General features: G+C 36.3%; 1 protein-coding gene across 2 annotated transcripts in view; it reads left to right on the plus strand.

The window, feature by feature from the left end:
- MIPEP (mitochondrial intermediate peptidase) overlaps positions 1-24,384 on the plus strand; it is a 73,664-nt gene that overhangs the window by 47,969 nt on the left and 1,311 nt on the right. Inside the window, exons 16-18 of one of the 2 annotated variants that reach the window (XM_026108801.2) lie at positions 2,789-2,908; positions 17,085-17,206; positions 17,989-18,062. In XM_026108801.2, coding sequence (XP_025964586.1) covers positions 2,789-2,908; positions 17,085-17,206; positions 17,989-18,062 — 316 coding nt within the window. The remainder of the gene's footprint in view (positions 1-2,788; positions 2,909-17,084; positions 17,207-17,988; positions 18,063-24,384) is intronic. The other variant, XM_064505004.1, reaches the window with a different exon arrangement.

A 24,384-nucleotide genomic window follows, 5' to 3' on the forward strand; every position in this document is an offset into this window, starting at 1 on the left:
GGCTGTGGGGCACCCCAGCACCATCCGGGATCTGTGCCGGCTCTTTCCCTGAGCAACTCTGAACTCCTCCGTAGTTTTAGAGTTGAGGAGAAAGTAATCACTTCTGATTGACTCAGATTCCTGCAGCAGCTGACAATTGGGTGTCTCTGTTGCTGGCCCTCACAGTCTGCCCCTCTGGAGGGTTCTCCACGCTTTGGCAACTATACAGTGATTAACAGGCTGTTTACTTTCAAATTACCCCCTTGTAATTAAAGTTCAACCAGTGCCAACCATGCCAAATTACCACAATACCACACTCAACAACATTATTCATTTCCTATTCTTGATAGACTGTTTTTGGAGATTCCAGTTGTAATGCCTGCAGAAGTATACACTCATTCCAGAAGAGATTGGCCGGCAAAATCATTCTGTTTATTAATTCAGAAAAAATGTCCCAGAGAAGTTGATTGCCTGGTAAATATAAAGTGCACACATTCCTTTGTAGAAGTGTGTATTGTTACTCCTACTGATTTGAAAGTATAATAATTCATTTAAGATAAATATGTATTTTAATTTGCAGATGCCCAAGTATGTGTGTACTACTAAATATATATACCTGAAGAAACATCATGCATGCAAATTTGCAAAAATACCTGTAGGCATTTATACTCAATGACTCTAATACCTCTTCAAACTTAGAAGTGTATTCCATATGGAGGACTAGGTGCTATGCATGCAGTATTTGACTTTAAAAAAAAATAAAAATACTTATGAATTTTCTAGGAATTGGGCAAGTGGCTAAAGTTTCTTTTATCATCTATTCAGAAAATAAGCTGTGAGCACATGAAAATATGAAATGACATTAGTTTTTCATCATAACAATAGGATCTCTGCATTTTCTTCCTGCTCATGTAATTCAGTTAGTAAAGAGGAAAGATGCAGGAATCCATACTTTTTTTATAAAGCTTTTGCTATCCAAAATAAGTCCCAAAGTCTTTCAGTCACAGTAATTTCACTGGAAAATGCATAACTGTTTACATTTGAATACTAATAAGCAGACAAGGAGCTAGAAAGAACTGTGATCAAATTAATACCGATGTCAGTGTCAAATGGAAAGACAGTATAAAGATAGATAACTATCTCATGACCTTTCCATATTTTAGGTCTTTTGGGAAATGTACTATACTGAAAGTAGAAATTATCTTCTGACTACAGTTTAATATCGAGTGTTAGCATGCTGCTCAGCAGTATCACCTAAAATCCTGTGGCACTGGGATGTATCTCCTTTTCCCATTTCAAAGGCCCTGTGTAAACACACTGAACTGTGGTTCATAGATGGGAATGCTTATGGATATAAAGCTCATCCAAGTTTATTTTCAGGGATGGATTTTTTCACTGGGCTCTCCAGGTGGCCTGGCTCATAACTTTCTTCCCACGCTTTACTTGTGCCAGGATGGGGGGAAAGCTTAGAGCTGGCTTGAGTGACTCATTTCCCCTGCTCTCTATTAGCACATTGTTCTTTAGGCCGCCCAATTCACTGGCCCTCAGTTCTCCTTTCCCCACTTCCTGGCTGTGAGCTGAGCTCTTGCTCCAGCTCTCTGACCGCAAAACTACTTGACTCCAAATTTTACTGTAGAGAAAGTCCACTGCAGTGTAGTCTGCTCCATCTTGTGAGGAGCAATGATCAGCAAGGCAAGTACAAACAGGTCTTAGCGGAACAGGGAGATGGAAGAAAAGAGGATCAAGGTTTGGCTGAAATAGGATGCCGGGTTTTGTGATCAGATGCTGAAGTTCCTGGTGCTTGGTTTGGGGTTTTGGAGAGGCGAGGGAGACAGGGAAATCAGTCTGAAATAACTCCTGCAGAGCCACAGAGGCCTAGACTCATAGAAGAAAGTGAGTTTTCTAGGGCTATTACTTCAGGTAGTTTTCAGACCTATTCATGGTGCTTCTGTTGGTCATATTCTCAGTCACCCTTTCTATCATAAATACCACAGGAATTTTGTTAAGTTTGGCACTTTCTTCCATGCATGCTTATTTCAAATTTGCTGTTCAAGTGCCAGACAGTCTGCTTTGCTGTCTTTGCCTGAAAAGTTTGTTCATTAGTGCCACTTTCATGATCTCCAAACGCATTAGTCATTTAGTCTGCATCTGTATTCTGCTTCTGTGAGTTCATGTCGTAGTTTACATGCTTCTGCACAAAAATTACCTATGAACCAGCTCTTACCTCTGCGGCAAACTATCCTACTGGTGCAGTTTAAAATCAGGCAAAGTTTACACTGCAGTAATTTTTTCTTCTTTTTGTGGGAGCTAAGACAAGGGAAGCATCAGGAGCTCCATGTGCATCTTCTCACGTCCGCTGCCTGGGCCATATCTTGCCCCTGCAGATGTGATGTATTATCATGGCTGTGTGCATGGCATTTTGGAATGGCTTATTTTGTTGTGTCCACTCAAATGAGTTTCAGTATTTTTACTAATTCTATCAGTCTTTGTACTAATTCTATTTTAAAACATTTTTTAAAGGGGAATTTCTAGGGGGCTTATGGACAGGTTTTCCAACTTCATTTAAAAATGCAAGGGATTTAGTACTACTAGTGTTTTCAGTGACCTAAACACGTGTTTATGCTAGGTCATTTTGATAGTGCTTAGTGTACTCTAGTGACCTGCTTCTCTCTTTCCATGTTATGTTAAAAATAGAAGATTTACGAAACCTTAAATATTTAAACATTTCCCTCTCCCTTTCTTCCCTATTTGTCTTTCTTGGTTATCAAAGGCTGTGTGCCAAAGGTAAATATGTATTTTATCTCTTTAGGTCTTTTATGCTGTCTTGGACCAAATCTACCATGGGAAACATCCTCTGAAAAGATCAACCACAGAAATTTTAAAGGAAACACAGGAGAAATTTTATGGATTGCCATATGTGCCTAATACAGTGAGTAGAACCATAGCAACTATATAAGCTATGCTTTTTTTTCAGTAGAGTATTTATACCCCTACTTCTCTCCCTGCATACTCACATGCTTATTGCTGTATTGTAGTGTTGAAAACAGAAATTTCTTTTTTTTTCAGCCATTTTCTCCAGTAGAGAGTTGACATTTTTCAGCTAAAACTCAAAAAGTTACTTACTGTACATTTTTGTGTAAGTGTAGTCTTGTCATGCTGAATTAAATTACTTTTTCCTCTGTTTTCTCATCAAGGAAGGCACTGGAAAAAAATACATTGGAAATAGGGTTTAATTTAGCTTTCAAGGGCCTATTTGTAAAAGACAACAAATCAGTGTGCTGTGTATTATTGTGTCCTGTGTGTTATTTTTTTGCAATGTCAGTATGTCAAAGAAAGTCAAGGTGAAGTAGAACTTGGAAGTGATTTTTTCCCACTGTACTGCTGTGACTTTTGGCAAGTCACTTATTCATTTTTTCATGTTTCATCTGCAACATGGGCTGAAAGTGTTCCTTAAAAAAGTTTTGAGTTCTGCTGAGCTGTGTGATTTTGATCTACATCATGACTAACAGTGCATTTATTGTTGAAGAGTTTATGTGAGCATCTGAAGATGCAGTTTGCATAGATTATAGCCAAGAGATTTCCTGTTCTGTTTGGGGCTGACCTCTCAGCCAGAGCATAGCCTGAATAACTGTTTGACCCTTTGGTCAGAGTTCTCCAGATCCCTTCTCTACTTTCTGCTGTCCAGAAAATGTACTTTTCTGCTAATCAAAAATGAGATTCTGATTCCCTAAGAAGCGTATGAGCATATCCATGCTTCGGCTCTTTCCTCATGAAACTATACTGCATCTCTCCTGGCCTGGCAAATTCCTTAGCCAGAGAAGTGGAAGCAGTATGTCTTCAGAGAATGAGATATTTTTTTATTGAGTTGTTGCCTTCAAAACAATGTAACATCTTGTAATGAACATAGACTCAATATCGAGAAGTATAGCAAATTTTGGCCTGGGAGTTTTGAATTGGCAGAAATTATGTGTTCTTCAAATTTACTGAATTTAAATTAGTATTTCTAGGCAAGAACTGAAATATAATTTACATCTCAGTAAAACTTAGCAAGGAGTGCCATTAGAAGAACTTTTAGTACTTTCTGTGGAATAATTCATGTTTGTAATTTGGCTTGCTGTCCTTTGCAGCTCTTACTTCCAAACCTGAGATCTGTTTTCAGTTTAATTTGTAATCTAGAAAAGAAGATAAGCAGCATCTTGAAAGGAAAAGCCTTTTTTAGGTGAAGAGAGTATATTCTTCCTTTCATTACAGAGCTAGTCATTAAAATAGGGTAAGAGAGACCAGCTCTGTTTGTTTTTTTTTTTTTTTTTTCCATCTATCCTTTGCTAGGCACATGTATGTCCAGTGGAGGAAATAAAATATTCTGATGATTCAAGTTTTACCTGCTTTCGGTAGGTTTCCATTTAGCATGGCCTGCTTTGTGATTGAAAACATTATCTGCTTTTAGAGTATCTCTCCTGGTTTCTTATACCTTTGTCTCCAAAATGCCCAGAGAGGCTTTCTTTAAAAGTATCAGGTGACCCTTTGATCAACCTGAGACATGATCAAAGTTTCTCCCCATGATCTGCTGCTTAGTCCCCTACCTGTCCCCCAAGTTCAGACTTGAAAACTACTTTTCTTTGAGACAGTCATCAAAACTTAATGACACACCATTGTTAATCCTAAGGCAAGCATAATTATTTCCTATCTCCTGCTGTGGGCTTTGGCTCAATATGGAAACAAAAAATGAGACACAACTTAAACAGGCTCCACACTGATAATGGAGATTGCAGCCTCCTGCAGCTAGAGGAAAGAGTTCCCAATATTGAAGTATGTAGTTTTACAATAAACACCAACTGCCCAAATCATCATACTTGAATTTTCTGTATGAAATAATGAACTAGTTTGAAAATGTGCATTTCAATTTTCAGAAAATTTATTGTGGAATTCCATAGTAATGGTCTGTCCTTCATAACAACCTTTCTTCATTCTGGTCTGGAAGCTTGGTGAGGAATGCTGGTTTGACTTGTCATTGTGGGGAAAAATAGTCTTGAAAAGTGAGGCACAGTGAATCTGGATTCTTTTTTAGATCACTGCCAAATAGTTCATTTTCCAGTTTTAAAATTACATTATCTTATGGTAAGCTTGTCTTCCTGAAACATACATGTGTCTTTTATGTAGTACTTGAATATAAAATGCAATGTTAGAATTAACCCACACAAATCATTATATTTACATGTGATAGGAGGAAACATGTTACTGTGTAGTGAGCCTTTTGACATTTTTTGGAACACTGAATAATTTGCTTAAATACCTATTCGTTTCAGCATGTTAAGGACACATTAGTTTAGAAGGACCACTTCTACTCCTTTAAATTGTTTAGAGGTACAACCTGAGAGCAAAAGAAGAGCAGTATCCTTCTAGCCTTTTCTTAGGGTTTGAAGGTGATGTGACCTCATGCATAGTTATGTAAAATAAGCCAGAGGCCAAAAATGGAGACATTGTAGCTTCTGAAGTTCTATATCACAGTCTTGTACTGATCGTGATCATTGTCGCTTATGGTGCTGCAGTGAAGAGGAAAGTATCATTAAGACACCTACTCCTCCACCTACTAAGGGTTGACAGTTTGAGTGAAGCATCTTAAGATCAAATATGCCATCTATGTTACTGTGGCATCTCTTGTCTTACAATTTCTTGTTAGGTCCTTGGAGTGACTAATAAGAGTATGTAGGCATAACTGCTATCCTGTATAACATTTCGTTTGAATATCAGTAACACCATATAAAGAGAACAGTTAGGCTGGGCAAGTGATGAGCCAGCTGTCCTAAAATAAATAGTGGTAATCATTAGCTCTGAAGCTGAAAGTGGTTTTTAATTCTGAAACATGAGTCTTGAAATTACTGGTAAGGAAGGCTAAGAAGTATCTGCCTATTAAATTTAAGCTATGATTGCACTTCCTACTTGTTTTATCTAAAACCTTTTTCCTATTTTTGTCTTAGATTTGTTAAGTAAAACAAATATGGTCTTAGAAACAAAACAAAACTGACACAAACTGAGCTAGGTTAAAGGAAATAAAGACAAACAACTAAAAGGTAGAATTGTTGCTGTTGGCAAAGAGTTTTTTAAAAGGACCTGAGATCCTTGGGGGATGAGGGAATAAAATTGATGGTGACAATCAAAAAGATTCTGAAAAGAACTGAAGGTGGAAAAAGCCTATACCTCTGAATATCAGGGACAAGGAAGCTATTAGAAAACTAGAAGCCACGTAAAAGTTAGAAAAATATGGAAGAGAAGATAAGCTTTAATGGGCCAAATGTAAAACTATAGAATTTTTGAGCAACTTGCAAGGCAGAAAGGTCAATAATAATTTAAGAAAGTGGAAACTTGCCACATATTTGATGGAGTAAAAAAATATGATGATGGATGAAATATGTATGATGAAAGTATGATGATTCAAAACAAATTGTGTAGGTATTGAAGAGACTGAATCAAATACACGAATTATTCTGATACAAAGAAGATTTGGGAATAAGGTGCCAGAGAAGTGTATTGCAGACTCTTTAAAGACCTTATAAAGAACATAAAAATAGAAATGATGATACAACTAAAGATAGCTATTAAAAGAATACAAGAATTCAGAAGAAAAAGGCTAGAAATGCCGAGCTGTAAAATGCAAGTAGTGAAGGTAATAAAAAGTTCCATAACTACTGAAGGAATGAAAGGAATAGGGAGAGTACGGATTTAATGGGGACAGAAGAACAACAAATGGCAGAGAAAGCAGAAATATTCCACAGCTTTGCTTCAGTATTTTTTAAAAAATAAGTGAACTTTGACTAGGTAAGTAATGCATGTAACTTTTAAGATAATTGAGATTAAGCAATGAAAATCTAAATTTTCTAAATTCTCTAAAGAATAATTCAGTTAGATGTAGTCAGGTTTTCAGAATATGTAAGTTTGTCAAAGCAATCACTAACCTGGAGGAATTATAACTCACAAACCCAGAAAAAAGTGGGAGAGCTATTATGATAGCTACTATTATGAGAAAAAGAACTTGTGGACCTATAGACTAATCTTTCAGATTTTGTTATAGAAGAAGTAGTAGAACCAATTATTAAACATAAGCATTTAGAGAACAATCAAATGATTAAAAAACCATAATTTTGTTGAAAACCATCTGAGATGGAAAAATCTACTTCTTTAGTAGTTTGATTGGCCGTGGAGATAAGAAGGAAGCAGTTGATAGTATAACTGTAGACTTAGCAAGCTTTCTGACAGTGTTGGAAATCATAGTTCTACAAGCTAGCTATGAAGTTATGGCAGAGGTAACATGTAGAAAACATGCTGAAAGAACAGGTAAAAGCCTGGTTTCAATCTGGGAAGGTATTTCAAGTGGAGGTCACCAGGGGTCTGTCCAGGACTTGCTGCTGTTCTGATGATATGGATGAGTGTCAGGTTATCATGTTCATGGAAGATGTTCCAATTGACAAAGATTGCCAAAATCATGAAAAGCAGAACTTAAATGATCCAGAGAACTGGGAGGAATTGTTCAAAATGTTGAGAAATTTGTTTTTTCAAAACAAATGCAAAGTAGTTTGCATTAGGAAAGCAATTAAAATAAAAACAAAAATACTCGAAGAACAGTAATTGCCAAAAGAGCACTACCAAAAGAATCTAACAAAGTGAAGTGAGTTAATCATGAGACGCTGTTAGAGAAAATCATACCTAATTTTTTAATATTTTGATATTTGGTGTTGGGAACTCAGTAACTGGGAATCTTGTGTCCTATAGTAGGTATAGTAGGTTTTTCCTTGAAAAAATGTAGACAAATTGGAAGGAGTATAAGGAAAGTTGAGGAAGCTTTCGTTTGACTAGCAAAGAGAAAACTAAATAAGACACATGATGATATATGTCTTCTGGTATTTAAAAGCTTCTAAGAAAAAAAGGTTGTTAGAACTAAGACAGTGATCATTTGCTTCTTACAGGCAAGAGCATAGTAAAAGGGGAAAAGTGATTTAATTTATAGCAAATGTGATTATGGTTAGTACCGGATCTTTCCAACTCACTGTCGAAGAGGGAAACAGATACCCCGTAGTTCCAGAATCTCCTTTGTAGGGAGTTTTAAAAAAACCACTGTTCCAGATCAGAGATGTGTATTTCATAGTAGAGGCACAGAGCCTTCAAAGTAGATTGCTCTTCCACTTTCTCTCTTGACCAACTACTTGAAGAGACACTGATGTTGCTCACATTCAGCTTGTTGGAGTGTTTTGAAGAGAGATGAAGTCAAAAGTCATTGCTCAACCTCTTGAAGTTTGTGTAACCCCTTCAAAGTAATTTTTCACATTGCCATGTTGGAAATCGAAGTTGTTTACACAGAGTGGAAATCCCTGGATTAGTTTTTGTATGGATCTTCTTAAAAGTATGTTAGAAAATCAAGTTGAAGAGTCTGGGTTAGAGGAAGAGATTAATAAAGGCATATGCAGTGAACTCTGGGGAAGCGATATTTCTGTAAGTAATTAATAGCTAAAAGCGGTTTCAAAAAGATTGTTGCCCTGCTGAGTACTAAAGTAGATGCTGGAACTTTCAAAAGCTCTTAGAGTCACCCTTCAAGGTTTGTTTAAGTTTCTGTCTTTTTGGAGTTGAGTTCATTTTAAGATAAAATACTGTTGGTGAATATTGTGAAGGTTTGTTTTATAGTGGTTATATGACACTATTCACTGGGCAACTAGCTATAGCAGCAGGGTGTTTACAGATACCATAAGATATAAAGCACTTCTAAGGAAATTCTTTTTACAAGTGTTAGCCCCATGAAACTCAAACATACCTTTGTGCTAATATTTACATGTAGCAGAGCATTTTAAGCAACTGTGCAAAAAGTAGTTGCATACATCTCTTAGTAACATTTTGAAGTACCTGTATGTTCTGTAGATTTACCTTAAATACATATATATATAAAAATAAAAGTTATTTTGTTTAGTTGTTCGTATTTCTGCTTTCACATCTCAAACTTGCATATTTCTAAGGATTGCAGTACTGGAGCTGTATGTATTTGATATTGATATACATAATTGAATATTATCGTTTATATAAATACAGGCTAGAAGGCCTCAAATGGGATGTCTCCAAACACAATGGGAGATTGTTTTCTATGAAAAGCTTGCAATCAAAACAGAAAGAAATGGGAGAGAGGGAGGAAGTAATGCCACCCTCACTTAATAGGAGTTGGCAATTAGACTGAGAGGGGAAAAAAGAAATAGTTTCTTCAAGTTCATATTACAATTTGTGTCAGATTCAGGATTAGAATTGTGATCCCCTAGATCCTCGTCTCATATGGCCAAGTATTCTGGCAAAAGATAGTAAATGAACATTATTGTAAAACAGTAGCTATCTCATCTTCCATTGTAGGTAAAGACGCTTTATAAGATTAAATTGGATTAGCAAATATATTTTGCAATTACAGCTTTGCTTAGAATTTTTCTCATTTTCGTAAAAACTTATCTTAAGCAGCATTCGTGATATTTATTTTAAAATAATAAGTCAGTACTTAAAATCTGATTTAATTGTAGTGAAGAAACATTGGGCTTCAACCCAAAACTGTACACAGAGGAAGCCTTGATGACCTGGCTGTAGTTATCTGGGGCTTTTGAATCTTTAAAACTTAGGCCATAGTAATAATTCCTTGTTGTTATCAGAACGGTATGTGTGTGTATTGCATGTGTATGTATATAGAGTTGTCTGTCAGAACATGAAGGACTCTTGGAAATTTTCAGATTGCATATTTTTAGTATTTTACCGCTAAAACTAGTTATAGTGTTTACAAATAACACCCTCTCTCAACTTTTACAAATTAGGTCAGCCATGGGACAGAATACAACATCAATTTTCATATCTCTGGTTTTCAATCCAAATTTTAAGGATTTTGGAGCAATGCAAAATCGTAAATGTAGCTTTCTGAAGTTGGTATTTCCATGTTCCCCTACCCACCCAGTCCCTTGGTGGGAAGGAGAGGAGAAAATGAAAAGTAAATAGTTTTAAATGGTTTCGCTGTAACAGCTCAAATGCATTAATAGGTTATAAATAAAAATGAAATATTTTTCTTTAATTTATTAAATTCAAAGACCATATGGTACATATCTAGAATCACCTAAGTGGTTAATTGCATGTTAAATTCCTTTCCTCTTCTCCAGTGTAAACAACTGCAAAAATATTTACATTCCCTGCCCTGCTAGATTTATTTATCATTTTATAATAAAAACACAGAAGTGTTATAAATTGAAATCTTAATCTCTTGTTTGACTTGCTTTCTGAAATGGCAGCGGTGTCTCCGAGTTGGTTTACTTTGCAGTCTCCCACTGCTAACTCAGAAATGCATGTCACTGGAAGAAGTCTGAAGAATATTGATGTTAAGCAAGTTAGGGGGCAGCACAAGATGTGGTTCCTTGAAATTAACTTTCTGTTATTCTAAACAAGATTAGAAACTGCAGCTGAGGAAGTGGCTTTAAAAGTCTTCATTGAACTCTTTTACTATTGTGTAGCTTCAGAATGATGATGGTGTAATTCTATAAAACTCAGAGGAGTTCAGCCCAAACTAGAGAAAAATAAGTTGAGCAAACAAGCAAATACATACCTATTGAGAGGACTATCACTGCCAGTCAGTGACTGCTCTAGCTTTTCCCCGAAAGTAGCCACTGACACAAATAGTTTGCAACCTCTGCAATCCAAAGCTCATTAAATTGCTTCTTCAAGTGAGAACGAATGCAGGATGTCTTCAAAGCATGCTGTAAACTTATGCAACAAATTAATATGATAAGGAAAAAAAAATCTGTGATTTGTTTTCGAATGAAGGAGAGAGTTTTTTAAGCTGTAAAGCGTATATAATAATCCTTTTCTCATTTTGTAGATTAAATGAGTTGTTTAAATAGAAAAGTGGAAAAAATTAATTCTGTTATGTGGCAATTTGGCCTCCCCAAAATAAACACACCCAGGAGCAGAACTTGTACTTTGGAACCTGGCAGCCCCGTAGCACAGACTTCTGCTGGCAATGCTGTTTCTCTTGTTCCAGTTACTGGGGCAGCAAGGAAGAAAAAGCCCCATCAGGAAGCTTGTCTAACTGCAGACTCAGTTCTTTTAGGAAAGTGAACATAGAGCAGCTTCATAGAAGGGCATTCCTGCACACTAATTTTGGGAGTCACTGTAAGGAAAGGATGAGACTTAAATTTTCTGTACTTGATGACTGGATGTTGTTGTTCTATGCTGTGAAACTTCTTGAGTATCTTCCTTGGAACTGGAGAAAAGTGATACTGAACTTCTGTCTGGGATAGGATTTAGAGGGTATGAAGAGTATGAAAATGCAAAGAAGAGAAAAAGGAAAAAAAGCAGGACCAGCTCTTCTGGTCGCCGTATAGTGAAGTTTTTTCTTTTGCTAAAAACATTTTTTCTTTCCAATGCTTCAAAATAATGCCTTCACAGCTAGTACAGCATAACAGGAAATCCACTAAGCTAAAACGTGTAGTATTCAATTAGATCTGCACGACGCAAGAAATTCACGATATTTCTGTGTTGAAAAGTGGCCTCCGAGTCCTTGATATGTAAGTTCCAGCTCTTTATGTTCCATCTCTGACTCCAGCTACGTGACTGACACAGTGCCACAAAAACCTTGCCAGTGCTAACTTTGAACGTGCTTATTTGCATGCTGGAAGCAGTATTGTCCTCAAATTTCACTAACACTGATGATACCGTGCTTCTCAGCAGAGGTGAACAGCCTGTATGGATTGCTGTGCTAGTAGGGCTCTTCTGTTCTGGCTCCCCTGTTACCTGAGCCGGGAGCTTCTTCATGACTCTAAGGAGTTTTTGACCTGTGTTGATAGCCAAATTCAAGGGCATTAGGAGCAATAACGTCAAGCTGGTGCCAGACCTTGGGGTTCTCCACCCAGTAGCCCCTGAAGGAGATAAGTTGGCTGCTCCTCCATTGGATTTCCTGCCAGAATAAGAGTTTAATTAAGAAGGGGGGGGGCACTAAATACCATCTCCATCAAATATTCTTCCTCATGGAAACTGTTCAACAGCTTGCTCACTGGTGTAATTACTGCCGCACACATTTTGTAATTAGAAGACTTAAATGACGTAAGTACTTGTCTTAATTTGGTGTTGGATCTTTTCAGGTTCTCACTTGTGATTTTTGTCTTCAGGTGCAAAGCAAAATGGAGACATTAAAATATACTTTGAAATAGCTAGCGATTAATGGGGACTGAGTCAAAGCACAGAGTTTTGAAGAGCATTTTGAAAAGTCTGAGTGCTTGTCAGAGATACTTAAGTAGTTTTTGCACAACTTTCTGTAGGTTTTTTTTCCTTTTTAAAGGATGTAGCAGGATTTTGTAAGATTAATTCTATGTAATTAGTGGAATTTCATGGAACAATGATTACCTATAATCAAACAAAAACTAGGTTAGCATGTAGTAAGTTACCTAACAGTGTTCTATAGGATTTTTCTTTCATTTTAGTCTTTTTAGGACCATGTCTAAATTTTTATGTCAGTTGATTTTTGTAATAATCTTAACACTTCTAAATCCAGAATTCAGATCATTGAATCCTATATTAATGTTTGTTATCTTCAAACCAGTTTATTTTCACTGATCCTACTGTATTGGATTTCATTCATTAAAGAATGATTTTATAAATAACAGATAAGACTAGTAGTAATTTCTTTTAATTTCTCCCAGGGCAGTAGTCCTGTCACCTCTAAAGATAAATAGGGTGAATACTTTCTTCTGTCTCCTGACTACAGAGGACGCTTACATGACTAGTTTAGACAAGACACCTTATTTACGTAGTTAAAGTGAAATGAATTGAATCCTACGCTAAGAATGTAGTCTGCAAGTATTTTATTTAAAATTCCTGAGAAGGTATAATAATACAAATGCAATAGTGAGATATGTTTGTTTGCTATTGGAAAGGATGGAAAGCCATGGCACATGGAATTTTGGAAATATGGTTATGAGGGAAGATGGATAATGTTGATGGAAAAAGGGCCCCTTTAATAACTGTAGTGGATCAGGCACACACCTTTATTTCAGTCTGTTGTGTTGTGTTGTATTAAAAAACAGGCATGAACATGACCTGTGGATGGCATATGATCATAACCCATGGGCTATGCTGTAAAATGCACTGTTTTATAAACTCCTGGAATTGGTTCATGAAACTTTTTGAAGTAGGTGGTTACTCAGAGTGTTCATTAACTTTCTAGCTGCTTACCAAAAAGGTGTTTATTAAGGAGAGTGCCCCAGTTGAACATGTCTAACCTCTACCCTTTCCGAAGGGGAAGTTGATATGTCAGAGTTTTTCTTTCTGGATATGGAGAAATTAGTCAGTGTTGGAAATAACACAGTTAAGAAATCAAGACAATTCACTTCTATAGGTAGTTTTGTTAAAATAGAATTTTATCCTGAAAGGCAAACTGTTTAGTTTGAAATAGTTATAATGATGTGGGGGTTTTATATATATATATATTGGTTATAAAACTTCTTATGGGACTGTTAGCCTGTATATGCATGGCCTTTTTGATTTTTTTTTTTATTGCCTAGTTGTTAATCACATCTGTACAAAGTAGGAACACCTTTTTAATGGAAGAAGGGAACTTCTTGTGAATTGAATTGATTGTGAAGCGTCTTAATGTTTAAATGTTTATTTACAGGGAACAAACTCCAGTGTTGCAAAGTAATTGCTAGAACAGCATAGAGTTGGAAAATGTACTTGGGTAATGTTGAAATGTTGAAGATACAGAATGAAGGGATTAGGAATTCCTGATCAGCAACTTGATGCGAGAACTGAGAAAAAAGCGGGAGCAGGGATTATGACATGCTAGTTATTCATATTCTAGAGTGGAAAAAAATCTGTCCTGTTTACAAAACACATTTTAAACTCCAATATATGCTTCCAACCTCATAGAGAATAGCAGTGTTTGTAATCAGATTTCCTCAGTTGCTGTTTGCAGCATGAATAAAATCTCAGTTGCATGATGTCTTTAAGAATGGCAGTCACCTCACCTAACCTAAGCTAACCAAAGTAGATTCCTTTTGTAATCCAGTGAAGAAATGGGAGTCATCTGTATCTTATGTGTCTTAGGCATCTATCTTAAGATAGGTTGACTCATCCTCTGTTTTGTCTCATTTTTTTGATACTATCCCATTTCCAATGAATTTTTCTGTTTTCAACCTCATCATATTTGAGGGCCTCTGCAAATGCAGAGAGGGATGTGACTAACATCTTTGCTTGGTCTTTATCCTTCTCATTTTTCTTTTGAAAGGAAGAGATTTGAAGATTCTTACTTAACTATATTAGCAAAGATAAGGTAAACAAATATCTCTTGCATTGGGACAGAGAATACTGAGGCTTGTTTTAGGTCCAGATTCTGAAATAAGCTGAACAGACTGCTGAGAAGCTGTTCTCCTTGCTTACTTGTGGTGGAGAGTTTCAACAAACCTGATGAATAGAATAGTCGATCATCTTGGAGGTGAAGATAGGAGCTCTTTTAGGCACACACTATTGAATGCCTTAAAAATACAGTAAGTGTTCATATTTGCCAGGGTATTCTGTGGATGATGTTCTTACAGGCGGCAAGAATATTGGACATTGGCCATGTAATCTGGGCTGTTGAGGAAGACGCAGTATTCTAGTTACTGCTTATATGATGCACTGAAATTGTTCTTGTCTGATTGGGGAGGCTGAAATATTCTTTCATATGCCAAGCTCAGAGAGAATGTTTTTCCTTGTAGCAGAAAAAGCAACTTGGTCTTTCATGAAACTGATCTAGTTGGAAATTATTTGCATTTCTGGGTATATGAAACCAATTCATCAGTAAAGCCTTCCCCACTTCTGAGAGTTATACTTTCGAGTTGAAACTTTTAATCCTCAATTTGAAAACTTATTATAGAAGAAATAAAAACTGACATGTTTTCTTGCTTAGTCTTCAAAAAATACAGGCGCTCTCATCTGTTTCAAAATGTGTTTTCAGTTTAGTGATTATGGTTATAATTGAGGGCCTAGTTAGAAAAATTGTAGATATTAAGTGTAAATGCAGCAACCACAGTACTTTTCAGAGCAAAGTGGAGAATCTGTGTCCAAGCTGAATGTTATTGAGAACTTGAGTTATAATGAGATATGGTACAGTGGAGTTTGCTTTAAAGAAAAAAAAAATCATTCTTATGTATTTGCATTGTGCCACAAGGCCCACAGGAAAATTGAAAATTGGTAACATTTTTTTCATCTTCCCTAACTTTGCTGCCTAGAAGTTAGGCTTCTTCTTTAAGCTGGTTGTCTAGGCTCCCAGTAAAGTCTAGACTGGTCACCCTAGAGAATGATTCTGTTCCATCTATCTTGGATACCCGTCTTAGGGTGGAAGTAACCTTCCTTTCAAAAATAGCTTTTTCATGGCTGAATTACAGCTAACTTTGAGAACTTTATTTGATAGGTGTTGCTCAGAAAAGGGAGCTAACAGCTTTGATTCTTATCACCTGTTCAGAATGATCTGGGTATTAGGCAATTATTCTTTACCTCTTTTAAGATGTAAAGACTGATTAAAAGCCATATACTTTCTTTTACCACCATGATACTCTTGGTTGGTCAGTGTATTTAACATATATGTATGACTTTGACTTGCCTAATGGAGAATAAGATGATGATCAGCACTTTCTCAAGTGAAGAAAGTTTATTTCAACTGTCAAAAATCAGGAGAATGTTACTTAGCATGTAAAAAAAGTAGAGTCAAAGATAAATAGCTCTGGAAAACTGCTAATACCCTCTCACTTTTCTATTTGGCTGCTTCTGAATTTCAGCCATCAGGTTTAAGATAAGGAAACAAGCATCTGACAGCCCATGGCTTTAAGTTTAAAACATCTGTTAAGTTACTTTATTGTCTATCTTCCAGTTTCTCTTTAAAACTCTCTTCTGCAGTACCTGCAAAAATCTTGACAGCAGTCATATTACTAGAATATTAAGATATTTGACTTTGGAAGGACATACGAGATGCATGACTTGACTCCTCTCTCATTTCCTCAGAGAGCCAAAATGGCAGAGTAAGTTTCTCACTCTTTCTTCTGTAGATTCATCCACCTTCAATTCAAAACACACACACACACACATATATATTTATATATATTAACCTGTAGGGAGATGATATATTTTCGGTTTAGACCTACTCCCCTTTTCATGTTCCGCCAGAGAGGTTCTGGAAAATCTTCATTCTTGGAGATGCTGATGATTTGACTGGACAGGGTCCTGAGCAACCTGATTAAGGTCGGCTCTTCTTTGAGCATGGATTGGACCAGATAACCTTCAGAGGTCCCTTCCAACCTAAATTACTCTGTTACAGTCAGAGAAATAAAAATTGTATTTTATTTCTGTGAAAGTAAGGCTTATATTTCCAGCCTTCCCTGCTAAGGAAAGAGAAGAAAACAGTCAACACCAAACAGCATTTAAAAAGGAGTCCACTAGCACTGGAGTGAGTCATAAAGACAAATAACAATTCATAAATGAATAACAATATAATTACAGATGGTAATTGCTATGTATATAAATTTAAAAATGTGCAAACAAATTGGTGAACAATGATATTGCATGTGGATGTAATTCATCTACCTCTGAGTCTTTGGCATATGGGAAGCTGTATTTTATATAGTCTCAAGTACAAGCCCCTATTATCATTTTGCTTGTGGGAACCATTTATAGACTGAACTTTTCCAAGAGTGACACTGCAATTATCCACCAGGAAAATGATAAAATGTGGTGTTGCTTGTAATAAGTTAATTGTGGCTTCCTTTCAACACAAGCAGAACAATATAGCTATTATTAAACATGACTACATTTTTTGATGCTTGGTTTTCTCTCCTTCTGAACCTATTATTTGTAATTTCAATTATCAGCATGTTGGATATACAGTATTTAGTTGGAAAAATACAACTTATAATAAAGATGTGTTCATTCTGGAATTTCTGGGGTTTGGGGTTTTGGGGTTTTAATCATTTCATATTAATAGCATCAGATTTCTTCCGTCATACTTAAGAAAATACAGAACAATTTGAAGGACTTAAAGGATGTGACTTCTGTTCTGTTTTTTGTTTGTTTTCTTCTTACAGGCCTGGCAGCTGAGATTCAGCCATCTTGTGGGCTATGGTGCGAAATACTACTCGTACCTTATGTCTAGGGCTGTTGCCTCTATGGTGTGGAAACAGTGTTTTGCTCAGGACCCATTTGATAGGTAAAAGTAGACAATAAATTAAGTAGAATGAAGTGGCATGCTACTTGCTTCTGGAAAGCAGGAAACAGATGTTATACCTGGGGCAACGTACGGATTTTTTTTGAATGACATAATCATTTTTAAAATTTTTTGCTGATTTTAAGAGTATAACAAAACAGAACATAACCACAAATATAAAGTGGACTTTGGGACATGCTCATTGATGCAAAGAAATCATGTCAGTGTTTTAAAATACAGGTGTGCCAGCTGGGAGGCACTGAAATCCATATTTAGATGCAATTAGGGAGCTTGATTTTCACAGGTGCCTAATTATTTGTGATTTTCTACTGAAATCAAAAGCAGCTGCAGATATGAAACAAGCTTCATGTCACCACCTTCAGAGCTAGTTATAGGTATCATACTCATTTTTCTATGTGAAATCAGGAAGTAAATTGTGAGACCAAAAATTGAAACTGTTCTTATACCTTATCTAAATATTCCAAACATTGTAACAGAGTAACCTTTCCCATTGGAGCAGTGAAGGCTAAAATCTTGTTTGCAATTTAACTTCCATAAATACCAAAACATATATATAAAATTTATCTAGTTCAGTTAATCATAGTATAATTTTGAATGTCATCTGAATTCAAGAAGTTGACATGGAATTAAGGCTGTCATTGTTTCAGGGTGGAAAGTTTCATTCCATCTCTGCCTCTGAGTTCTGTAGAGAGCCTGGAAGCAAATATGGCTGAAAGTTGAACAGGTTGTGCTTGCAGCTGGTTCTAACATCTGTGTTTCTTCAGGGCAATGGGTGAGCGTTATCGCAGAGAGATGCTGGCACACGGCGGTGGAAGAGAGCCCATACTTATGGTTCAAGGTAGAAAAAAAATTAGGACTGTTTTATTAACTTGGTCTCATAAGAAATAATTTAACTGTATTTTCCACTTCAGCCTTTTTAATTTAATCATGGTTTTTGTAGGATTTATGAAAGAAATCATGTTGATTTATTTACTTAAGTGGACTGGTTGACGGCTTTGTTTCATGTGTTAGTAAAACTCCTAGTGATTCATGGAATGAAACAGACACAAATAGTTGGGGTGAAGTGTTGGAAAGGGTTGTATTACAGAGCAGTCTAGAGAATTCAAAAGAAGAGTGTCACATATTTGAAGCAGGGGAGATGACTCCAACATAGATACAAAAAAAATAAATAACATCTACATGCATGGAATTCATAATGGATGCAATTATTTTGTATACGAGAATTTGCGATTTTTTTGGCCATGTCATTTTGACATCACAGCTTGGGTTGTATCAGTACTTCAAACATGCATTCTGATGAAATGGGAGCCTAAAGATTCTAATAAAGAAACATGGTTCATTATTCCTCTTAATACCATATTTGCCCTTTGAATCTGGAAAATAACTTTTTTTTAATCATTCCTAGCAATAAAAAATACCATTCCTCATGTATTAAAAAAGTAGGTCAGGAGAATGAAGCAAGTTTGAGAAACTGCGGAGTTTTATTTAAAATCTGTTGATGTGATCAAGATAAAGACTTTCCTCTGTAATATTGCAGGATTCAAACAAAACAAGTTTGCATCAGTATCAATATTCCATACCCAACCACTTGATATGTGCTTCATGTGATGGAGCATCTTTCAGCTCACTCTGAAATTGTTGTTAATGTATTAGTATTTATTAGTTGGCCTCTGATCACTCCAATTTGGGATATTGGAAGTTGTGTTTTTCTTTTACAGATAAATAGGACAGTGATGATGTGTCTGTATTCTATCATGAGCTCACCAACGTTTCATAACTAGAACATTCAGTTCTTTAACCCATCAGTTTATATTTGAGGCCATCTGCTTTCCCTAGAATCATCATACATATTATGACTAGATGGTCATATAGTGGCTAGGTTAGCCTATTTATGTGAAACATAGGTCAACTTTTCCTTCAGTATGACTTTTCAAATTTAAACTTACCTTTTTGTTTACTACTCTTGAAGAATCTGTGTTTGTAACCTAACTTCAAAAACTGCAGCCCAAGATTATAGTTTAAGTAATTGCAAGAAAGGAGCATACACCTTTAGAAGCAAATCCATTTATACTGTAAGTACGTATGGTAGAGGAAGAAAGACTGTTTTTAGACACGAATTATGTTCACCATCTCTTTCATTTCTGGGATGTATTTTTAATTTCAGTGGGCATCGAGTCTTACTGGAATGTCCAAGAGGTTATGCTGAAGTTACAGGCTGAGAGCTCACCTGAATCAAATATTGTTTGAATAATATTTGCAAAATTAATCTGTGGATGGACTTGCATCAAATCTGTAGAACTACACCTGGCTTTCCTCCTTGCTGTAAGGGAACACAGTAGAACTATGGTATAATCAGTCTGGGCTTGAGACTATGCATCAGTAATTTGGGGTAAAACTTGTTATTGGAATTCATTGGGAAAAAGTAACATCCAGGAAATTCCCAGTTTATTTTAAATTTGAAGGAAATACAAATATGATGAAGTATGAGAAGACACAGTGAAAACACGCAAAGAAGTTTAACTGTGTCTTGTAATCTTGTAATCTGATGTTTCAGGCATTTCAGTATTCATAGTCTTCATACTCTTAGTCCAGAATTTATGTAGAGGTACAGGTAGGTCATTCAGCTAAGAGCAGTGGTGAATGATAAAGAAGCAATGGCAATGCAAACTAGGGTTTGAAGAAGAGAGCAAACTACGTTAAAGGAATAGCTGAGCATATTGCGGGGCAGTGAACTTTATGTTAATTGTAGAATAGTGAGATCTCTTATGATGTGACCAAAACATCCATGTATATAAGAGAGACAGTTTGATTTTTATTTTTTTCTTTAAATCAGTAAATTCTTAAATCACTAAACAGAACTGTGTGTCACTTTAAGGTCAGTAACTATGGTGCACCTGCTAGCATGTTTGTTCAAGCATGAAAGGAGAACCAGAGGGCAGTAACTCCCCTTTGTGTATCAGCATTAGCATGAGTGACACCTGTGATAAGAATATAGACTATCCAACTACAGAAAACTGCAGAAGTTTACAAGCTGTTTTCACTGTAATATTCTGAATTTCTTTAATATGACATTAAAAAGAAACTTTAAAAGATCGTAAAAATTAATAGAAGATGCTTTTCTTAATCAGCAGAGTCCTTGCCTGTGTCTATTGCGACTTTCACTTGTAGACAGTGTAAAACTTAATACAAGCATACTAGAATGATTGTCCATGAGAAATGAAATTTAGATGACTCAGGTCTCTGACATTTAATAATTGAATTGCTTGTTTTGGATTATTTGGAATTAAATCATTGACCACATAGGATGTAAAAGCTCATTATATGTTTATACTTTATCACTCCATGTTTATTACAAAAATTGAGAATTCAAGCAGAAAAGAAAGAGTAGTTATTCCTGCTTTAATTTTTTAGGTTACTGTTTTGCTCAGCCTCTTGTTTCTCATACTTCATTTTTTCTTCTTCATTAAGGGTATTCCAAAATACCTGAATTCCATTTGTTGTTTGTTTTCATCAGTTACAAAGCCATGCTCCCATAGCAGATCACCAAACAGATTCCTGTTTACAGACAGATTCCACCAGACTTTAAAGCTTGTTGATTTTGCTCTCCTTCATGGAAAAAGCTGAGAGTCTGTGGTAGTAAGTGCCATATTTCAAAAACCTTACATTCTGTAGGCTGTTATTTTGCGAATTTTCTTTATAAAGAAATGTGCTTGTACAAGTCTGACTTCTGGATACATGTGTTTAGCCTCACCCTTCAAGAGCTTCCGTGTCTCGTTGTGAGGTTAGCCATATTCATTGACTTTTGGATAAAAGAAAACTTCACAAGCACATTTCAGTTATTCAGTTTCTTTGTTATGACTTTCTTCTCAGAAGCTATCTATTGTCTTTCTTTTGTGTTTGGATATGACCCTAGCTTTTCATCTTGCTCCCACATGATTCCATAGATTTACTGATTAGGAAAGATAAAGGATCTGACCTGCCTTCCAGTGGAGTCACTGACAAGATTCCTGCTTGAACTAGAAAACATAGTATACTTTTTTTTTTGTTTGGATTTGATTCTCTTGGCTTTTGTTTCCATTTTAAAAAACACAAAGGCTTTATGACACCTTTTTCTAACATTTTTGAAGTGACCCCTTTTATCTTACCCCTTTGATAACCTACAAAATTCAAAAATAGTCACAGTTACAAATAGGAGTAGCAATAAGATAGTGAATGGATAGTGCTTGGTCCAAGACACTTCCATTCGTTGTTTCTAAAAGAGAGAAAATAGTTTGAGATTAACTTGACTTCTCTGTCATTGTGGGATGGCCACATGGCTCTTTAAGAGCATCTCCTGTACAGCAGTACATGGATTCCGTGGGGATTCCAAACCCCTTTAACAGAGGATAACCAGGTGTCCCTTCCAGGTCTAGCTGTGTGTGACATGGCTGGTTGCAGGTCAGAACAAGATCCAGGTGTGTACCATCCCTCCCCCTTGGCACTCTGGGACTGGAAGGAAACCCAGGTGCACAGAGGGAGTGAACTGCAGTGTAACAAATACCTAGGTTGGATGATCTGGGGACTGAGAACATGCAACACATCCTGGAGCACACTTGTCCTGAAGTTTTGATGCAGTTACGTTGACCCTTGGTTCTCTGAAGTCTTCCCTCTAGATAAGAGATTGCAGAAGCACACATGCAAAACACATGTGCAGTTGTGTTCTTGATTCATTAATGCTACGTTACACTGCAGATAGTCATATTCAGCTGTGTGCCTGCATGGTAATCCAACCAACTGGATAAGTAAATAGGCAGGCATTTGCTCAAATGCAGTTTGAAAATTGGTTTCTCCCTGCCTAAAGTGTACTTGGTGGAATACCTATGATGTGAAGAAGCTGTAAAGATATTCAGATAATGATTGTATGTCTCTTTGAAAGTATAAGAAATATGCATAAATCCTAAAAGGTGATGTGAATGGCAATATATGTTCACTCAAACTGCATGGACCCAAAATAATTAGTGTTCCAAAGGGGCAGAGGCCAAATTTTGCCACAGGCTTTATTCTTCTCTCATTTTGCAGTGATTGTAGGTTACAGCTAACCATCTCTCAAAAGGGTGTGGTTAACCACAGTGGTGTAATGTGAGAGAAAACTTCAAAGCAGAGAAGATAAGCTATGCAGTTGCCTTAGGCTTGGGAGGGACTGATCTGAAATAGAGTTGGGCAGAATATATAAAATACACTCCTAGATTTTAAAACTGCAACCATCAAACCTTGTGGACATCTTACTAAATCGTTTAGACTGAAGTGCTGACTACATACTGATCCTACCTCGATACATTTTAATGGATTTTAAAGAGCAATATGACCATTCTTAACATGTCTGATTATTGTAATAGGTTTAAACATGGAAATACCATTGTTCTCTGTCCCTTTGGAGTCATCTGCTCTAAAATCTGTAGTTATTTGCTTCATAAAGGCATGCTCTTTTTACTACAGTAGTTCTTCAGTGATGACTGCAAGTTACTCTTCATCCTTCCCTTTCAAAAACAACATCTACTAGTGTCTGCTTTTGATAGCATTGATGGGAAAATAACAATGCAGTAGGCCACTAATGCAAGAAATCTGAAATTAGTATTATCACAACTTGAAACTATTGGGTAGGGGGCCATTTGACATCACTTTTGCAAGAAAGATTTTGAATTCTCCTGCATATTTAAAAGAAATCATTTGGAATCTAAATTAATGCAATTTGTAGCAAGTTTCGAGTGAGATTTGGTAAGACTATATTCAGCCACACTAAAATCAATCCAAGTGTATTGTAGTTATTTATGTTTCATTTATTTATTTTGTAATATCCAGGGATTGAATTTCTTGATTATGATTTGCCATTTTTATTCAGGAGGGAAATTACGTCTAATTGAAGGTAATCCCAGGATCATACTGTTCTCTTCCTCCTACCCACAAATTAATCATTGTAGTGTTAGCAGTACATTGATAGTCACGCTTTTAAGAATTGCCCACAGCAAAATAAAATTCAGAGTGTCAAAAGAATTAAATAAACATCGTCTGGATAGGCTGATTTTTATAAACTCAGTATTGGAAGGGTTTATTTGTATTTTGGGGTTCAAGGGTTTTTTTTTCTATCATGGCCATTTTTATACTTTGATGAAAAACACTGTCTTGACAGCACTATATTCATTCCTCCCTGTTGATACCTGACAGGAAAGGGATATTGGCTATAAAGAAATGGTTCTTTATGGAGCCACATCTTATAGATTGGGAGGAAGAGATGATTTCACCTAACTTTGGCTGTTTATTCTTGAGCTAGTCATCCGGGTTTCCTTTCTGGACTATGGGGAAAAACAAGAACTTCTTAGGCACAATTCATCTCGTTATAAAGTAGACAGATGAGTGGTGCCCATGAAGCTCCTCCTTCTGTTCATTCTCTAGAAATAGAGCCAGTTAGTTCAGGTGTAGATGTCTGTTGTGAATGACTAAGGAAGGGCAAAGTGAATTGCACTGTTGGGATGGGGCTGCTCCATCTTAATCAAAAAACAAAGCTCCAGTAGCCATGCATGACAGTACGTGTTCCAGAGGGCTGCCACCAGTGTCACCTTCTTAAAGGGTTGTCTCCACTTCTGGAAAAATGCAGAAAAATAGTATGGGTTTAAGCTGTTTGTCTGAAGAAAATACTCCAAGGCTGTTAGGGAGCAAGTATGCCTGTCCCCTAGCCAACCCACTCAGGAACCTGAGAGAGTGAGACTGTAACACATCATGGATCTCTGGGGAAGATGGATTAGTAGGTGGTATTGGGACGCATCTGTTTCTCAGCCCTGCATATAGCGTGCCATTTTTCATTGTGAGTTAGAAGTAATTCCACCCCAATTTTACTTAAATTAGAGTAGATGACAAGTTTACCGAGTAGTTAAAATATTCTGTTCTCTTTCATTTTGAAAATAACTTAATGCAGGCTTCACTTAACAGCATTTCAGTCAACCTATACATAATATGAGGTTTGTTTTCCTTTTAGTGCTCAATATTAATCTAATGTGTCAAGGCAGTTTGTGTTGACACTTGGAACATACGTTTAACTCAGATGAAAATGTTAGCAGGAAACTCTTCTAGTTGCTCACACAAAATTAGCTGAAGAGCTGCTCTATTTCTTGTTTTTTTCAATCGTG

Source organism: Dromaius novaehollandiae, chromosome 1 (genome assembly GCF_036370855.1).
Source record: "Dromaius novaehollandiae isolate bDroNov1 chromosome 1, bDroNov1.hap1, whole genome shotgun sequence".
Taxonomy (NCBI): domain Eukaryota; kingdom Metazoa; phylum Chordata; class Aves; order Casuariiformes; family Dromaiidae; genus Dromaius; species Dromaius novaehollandiae.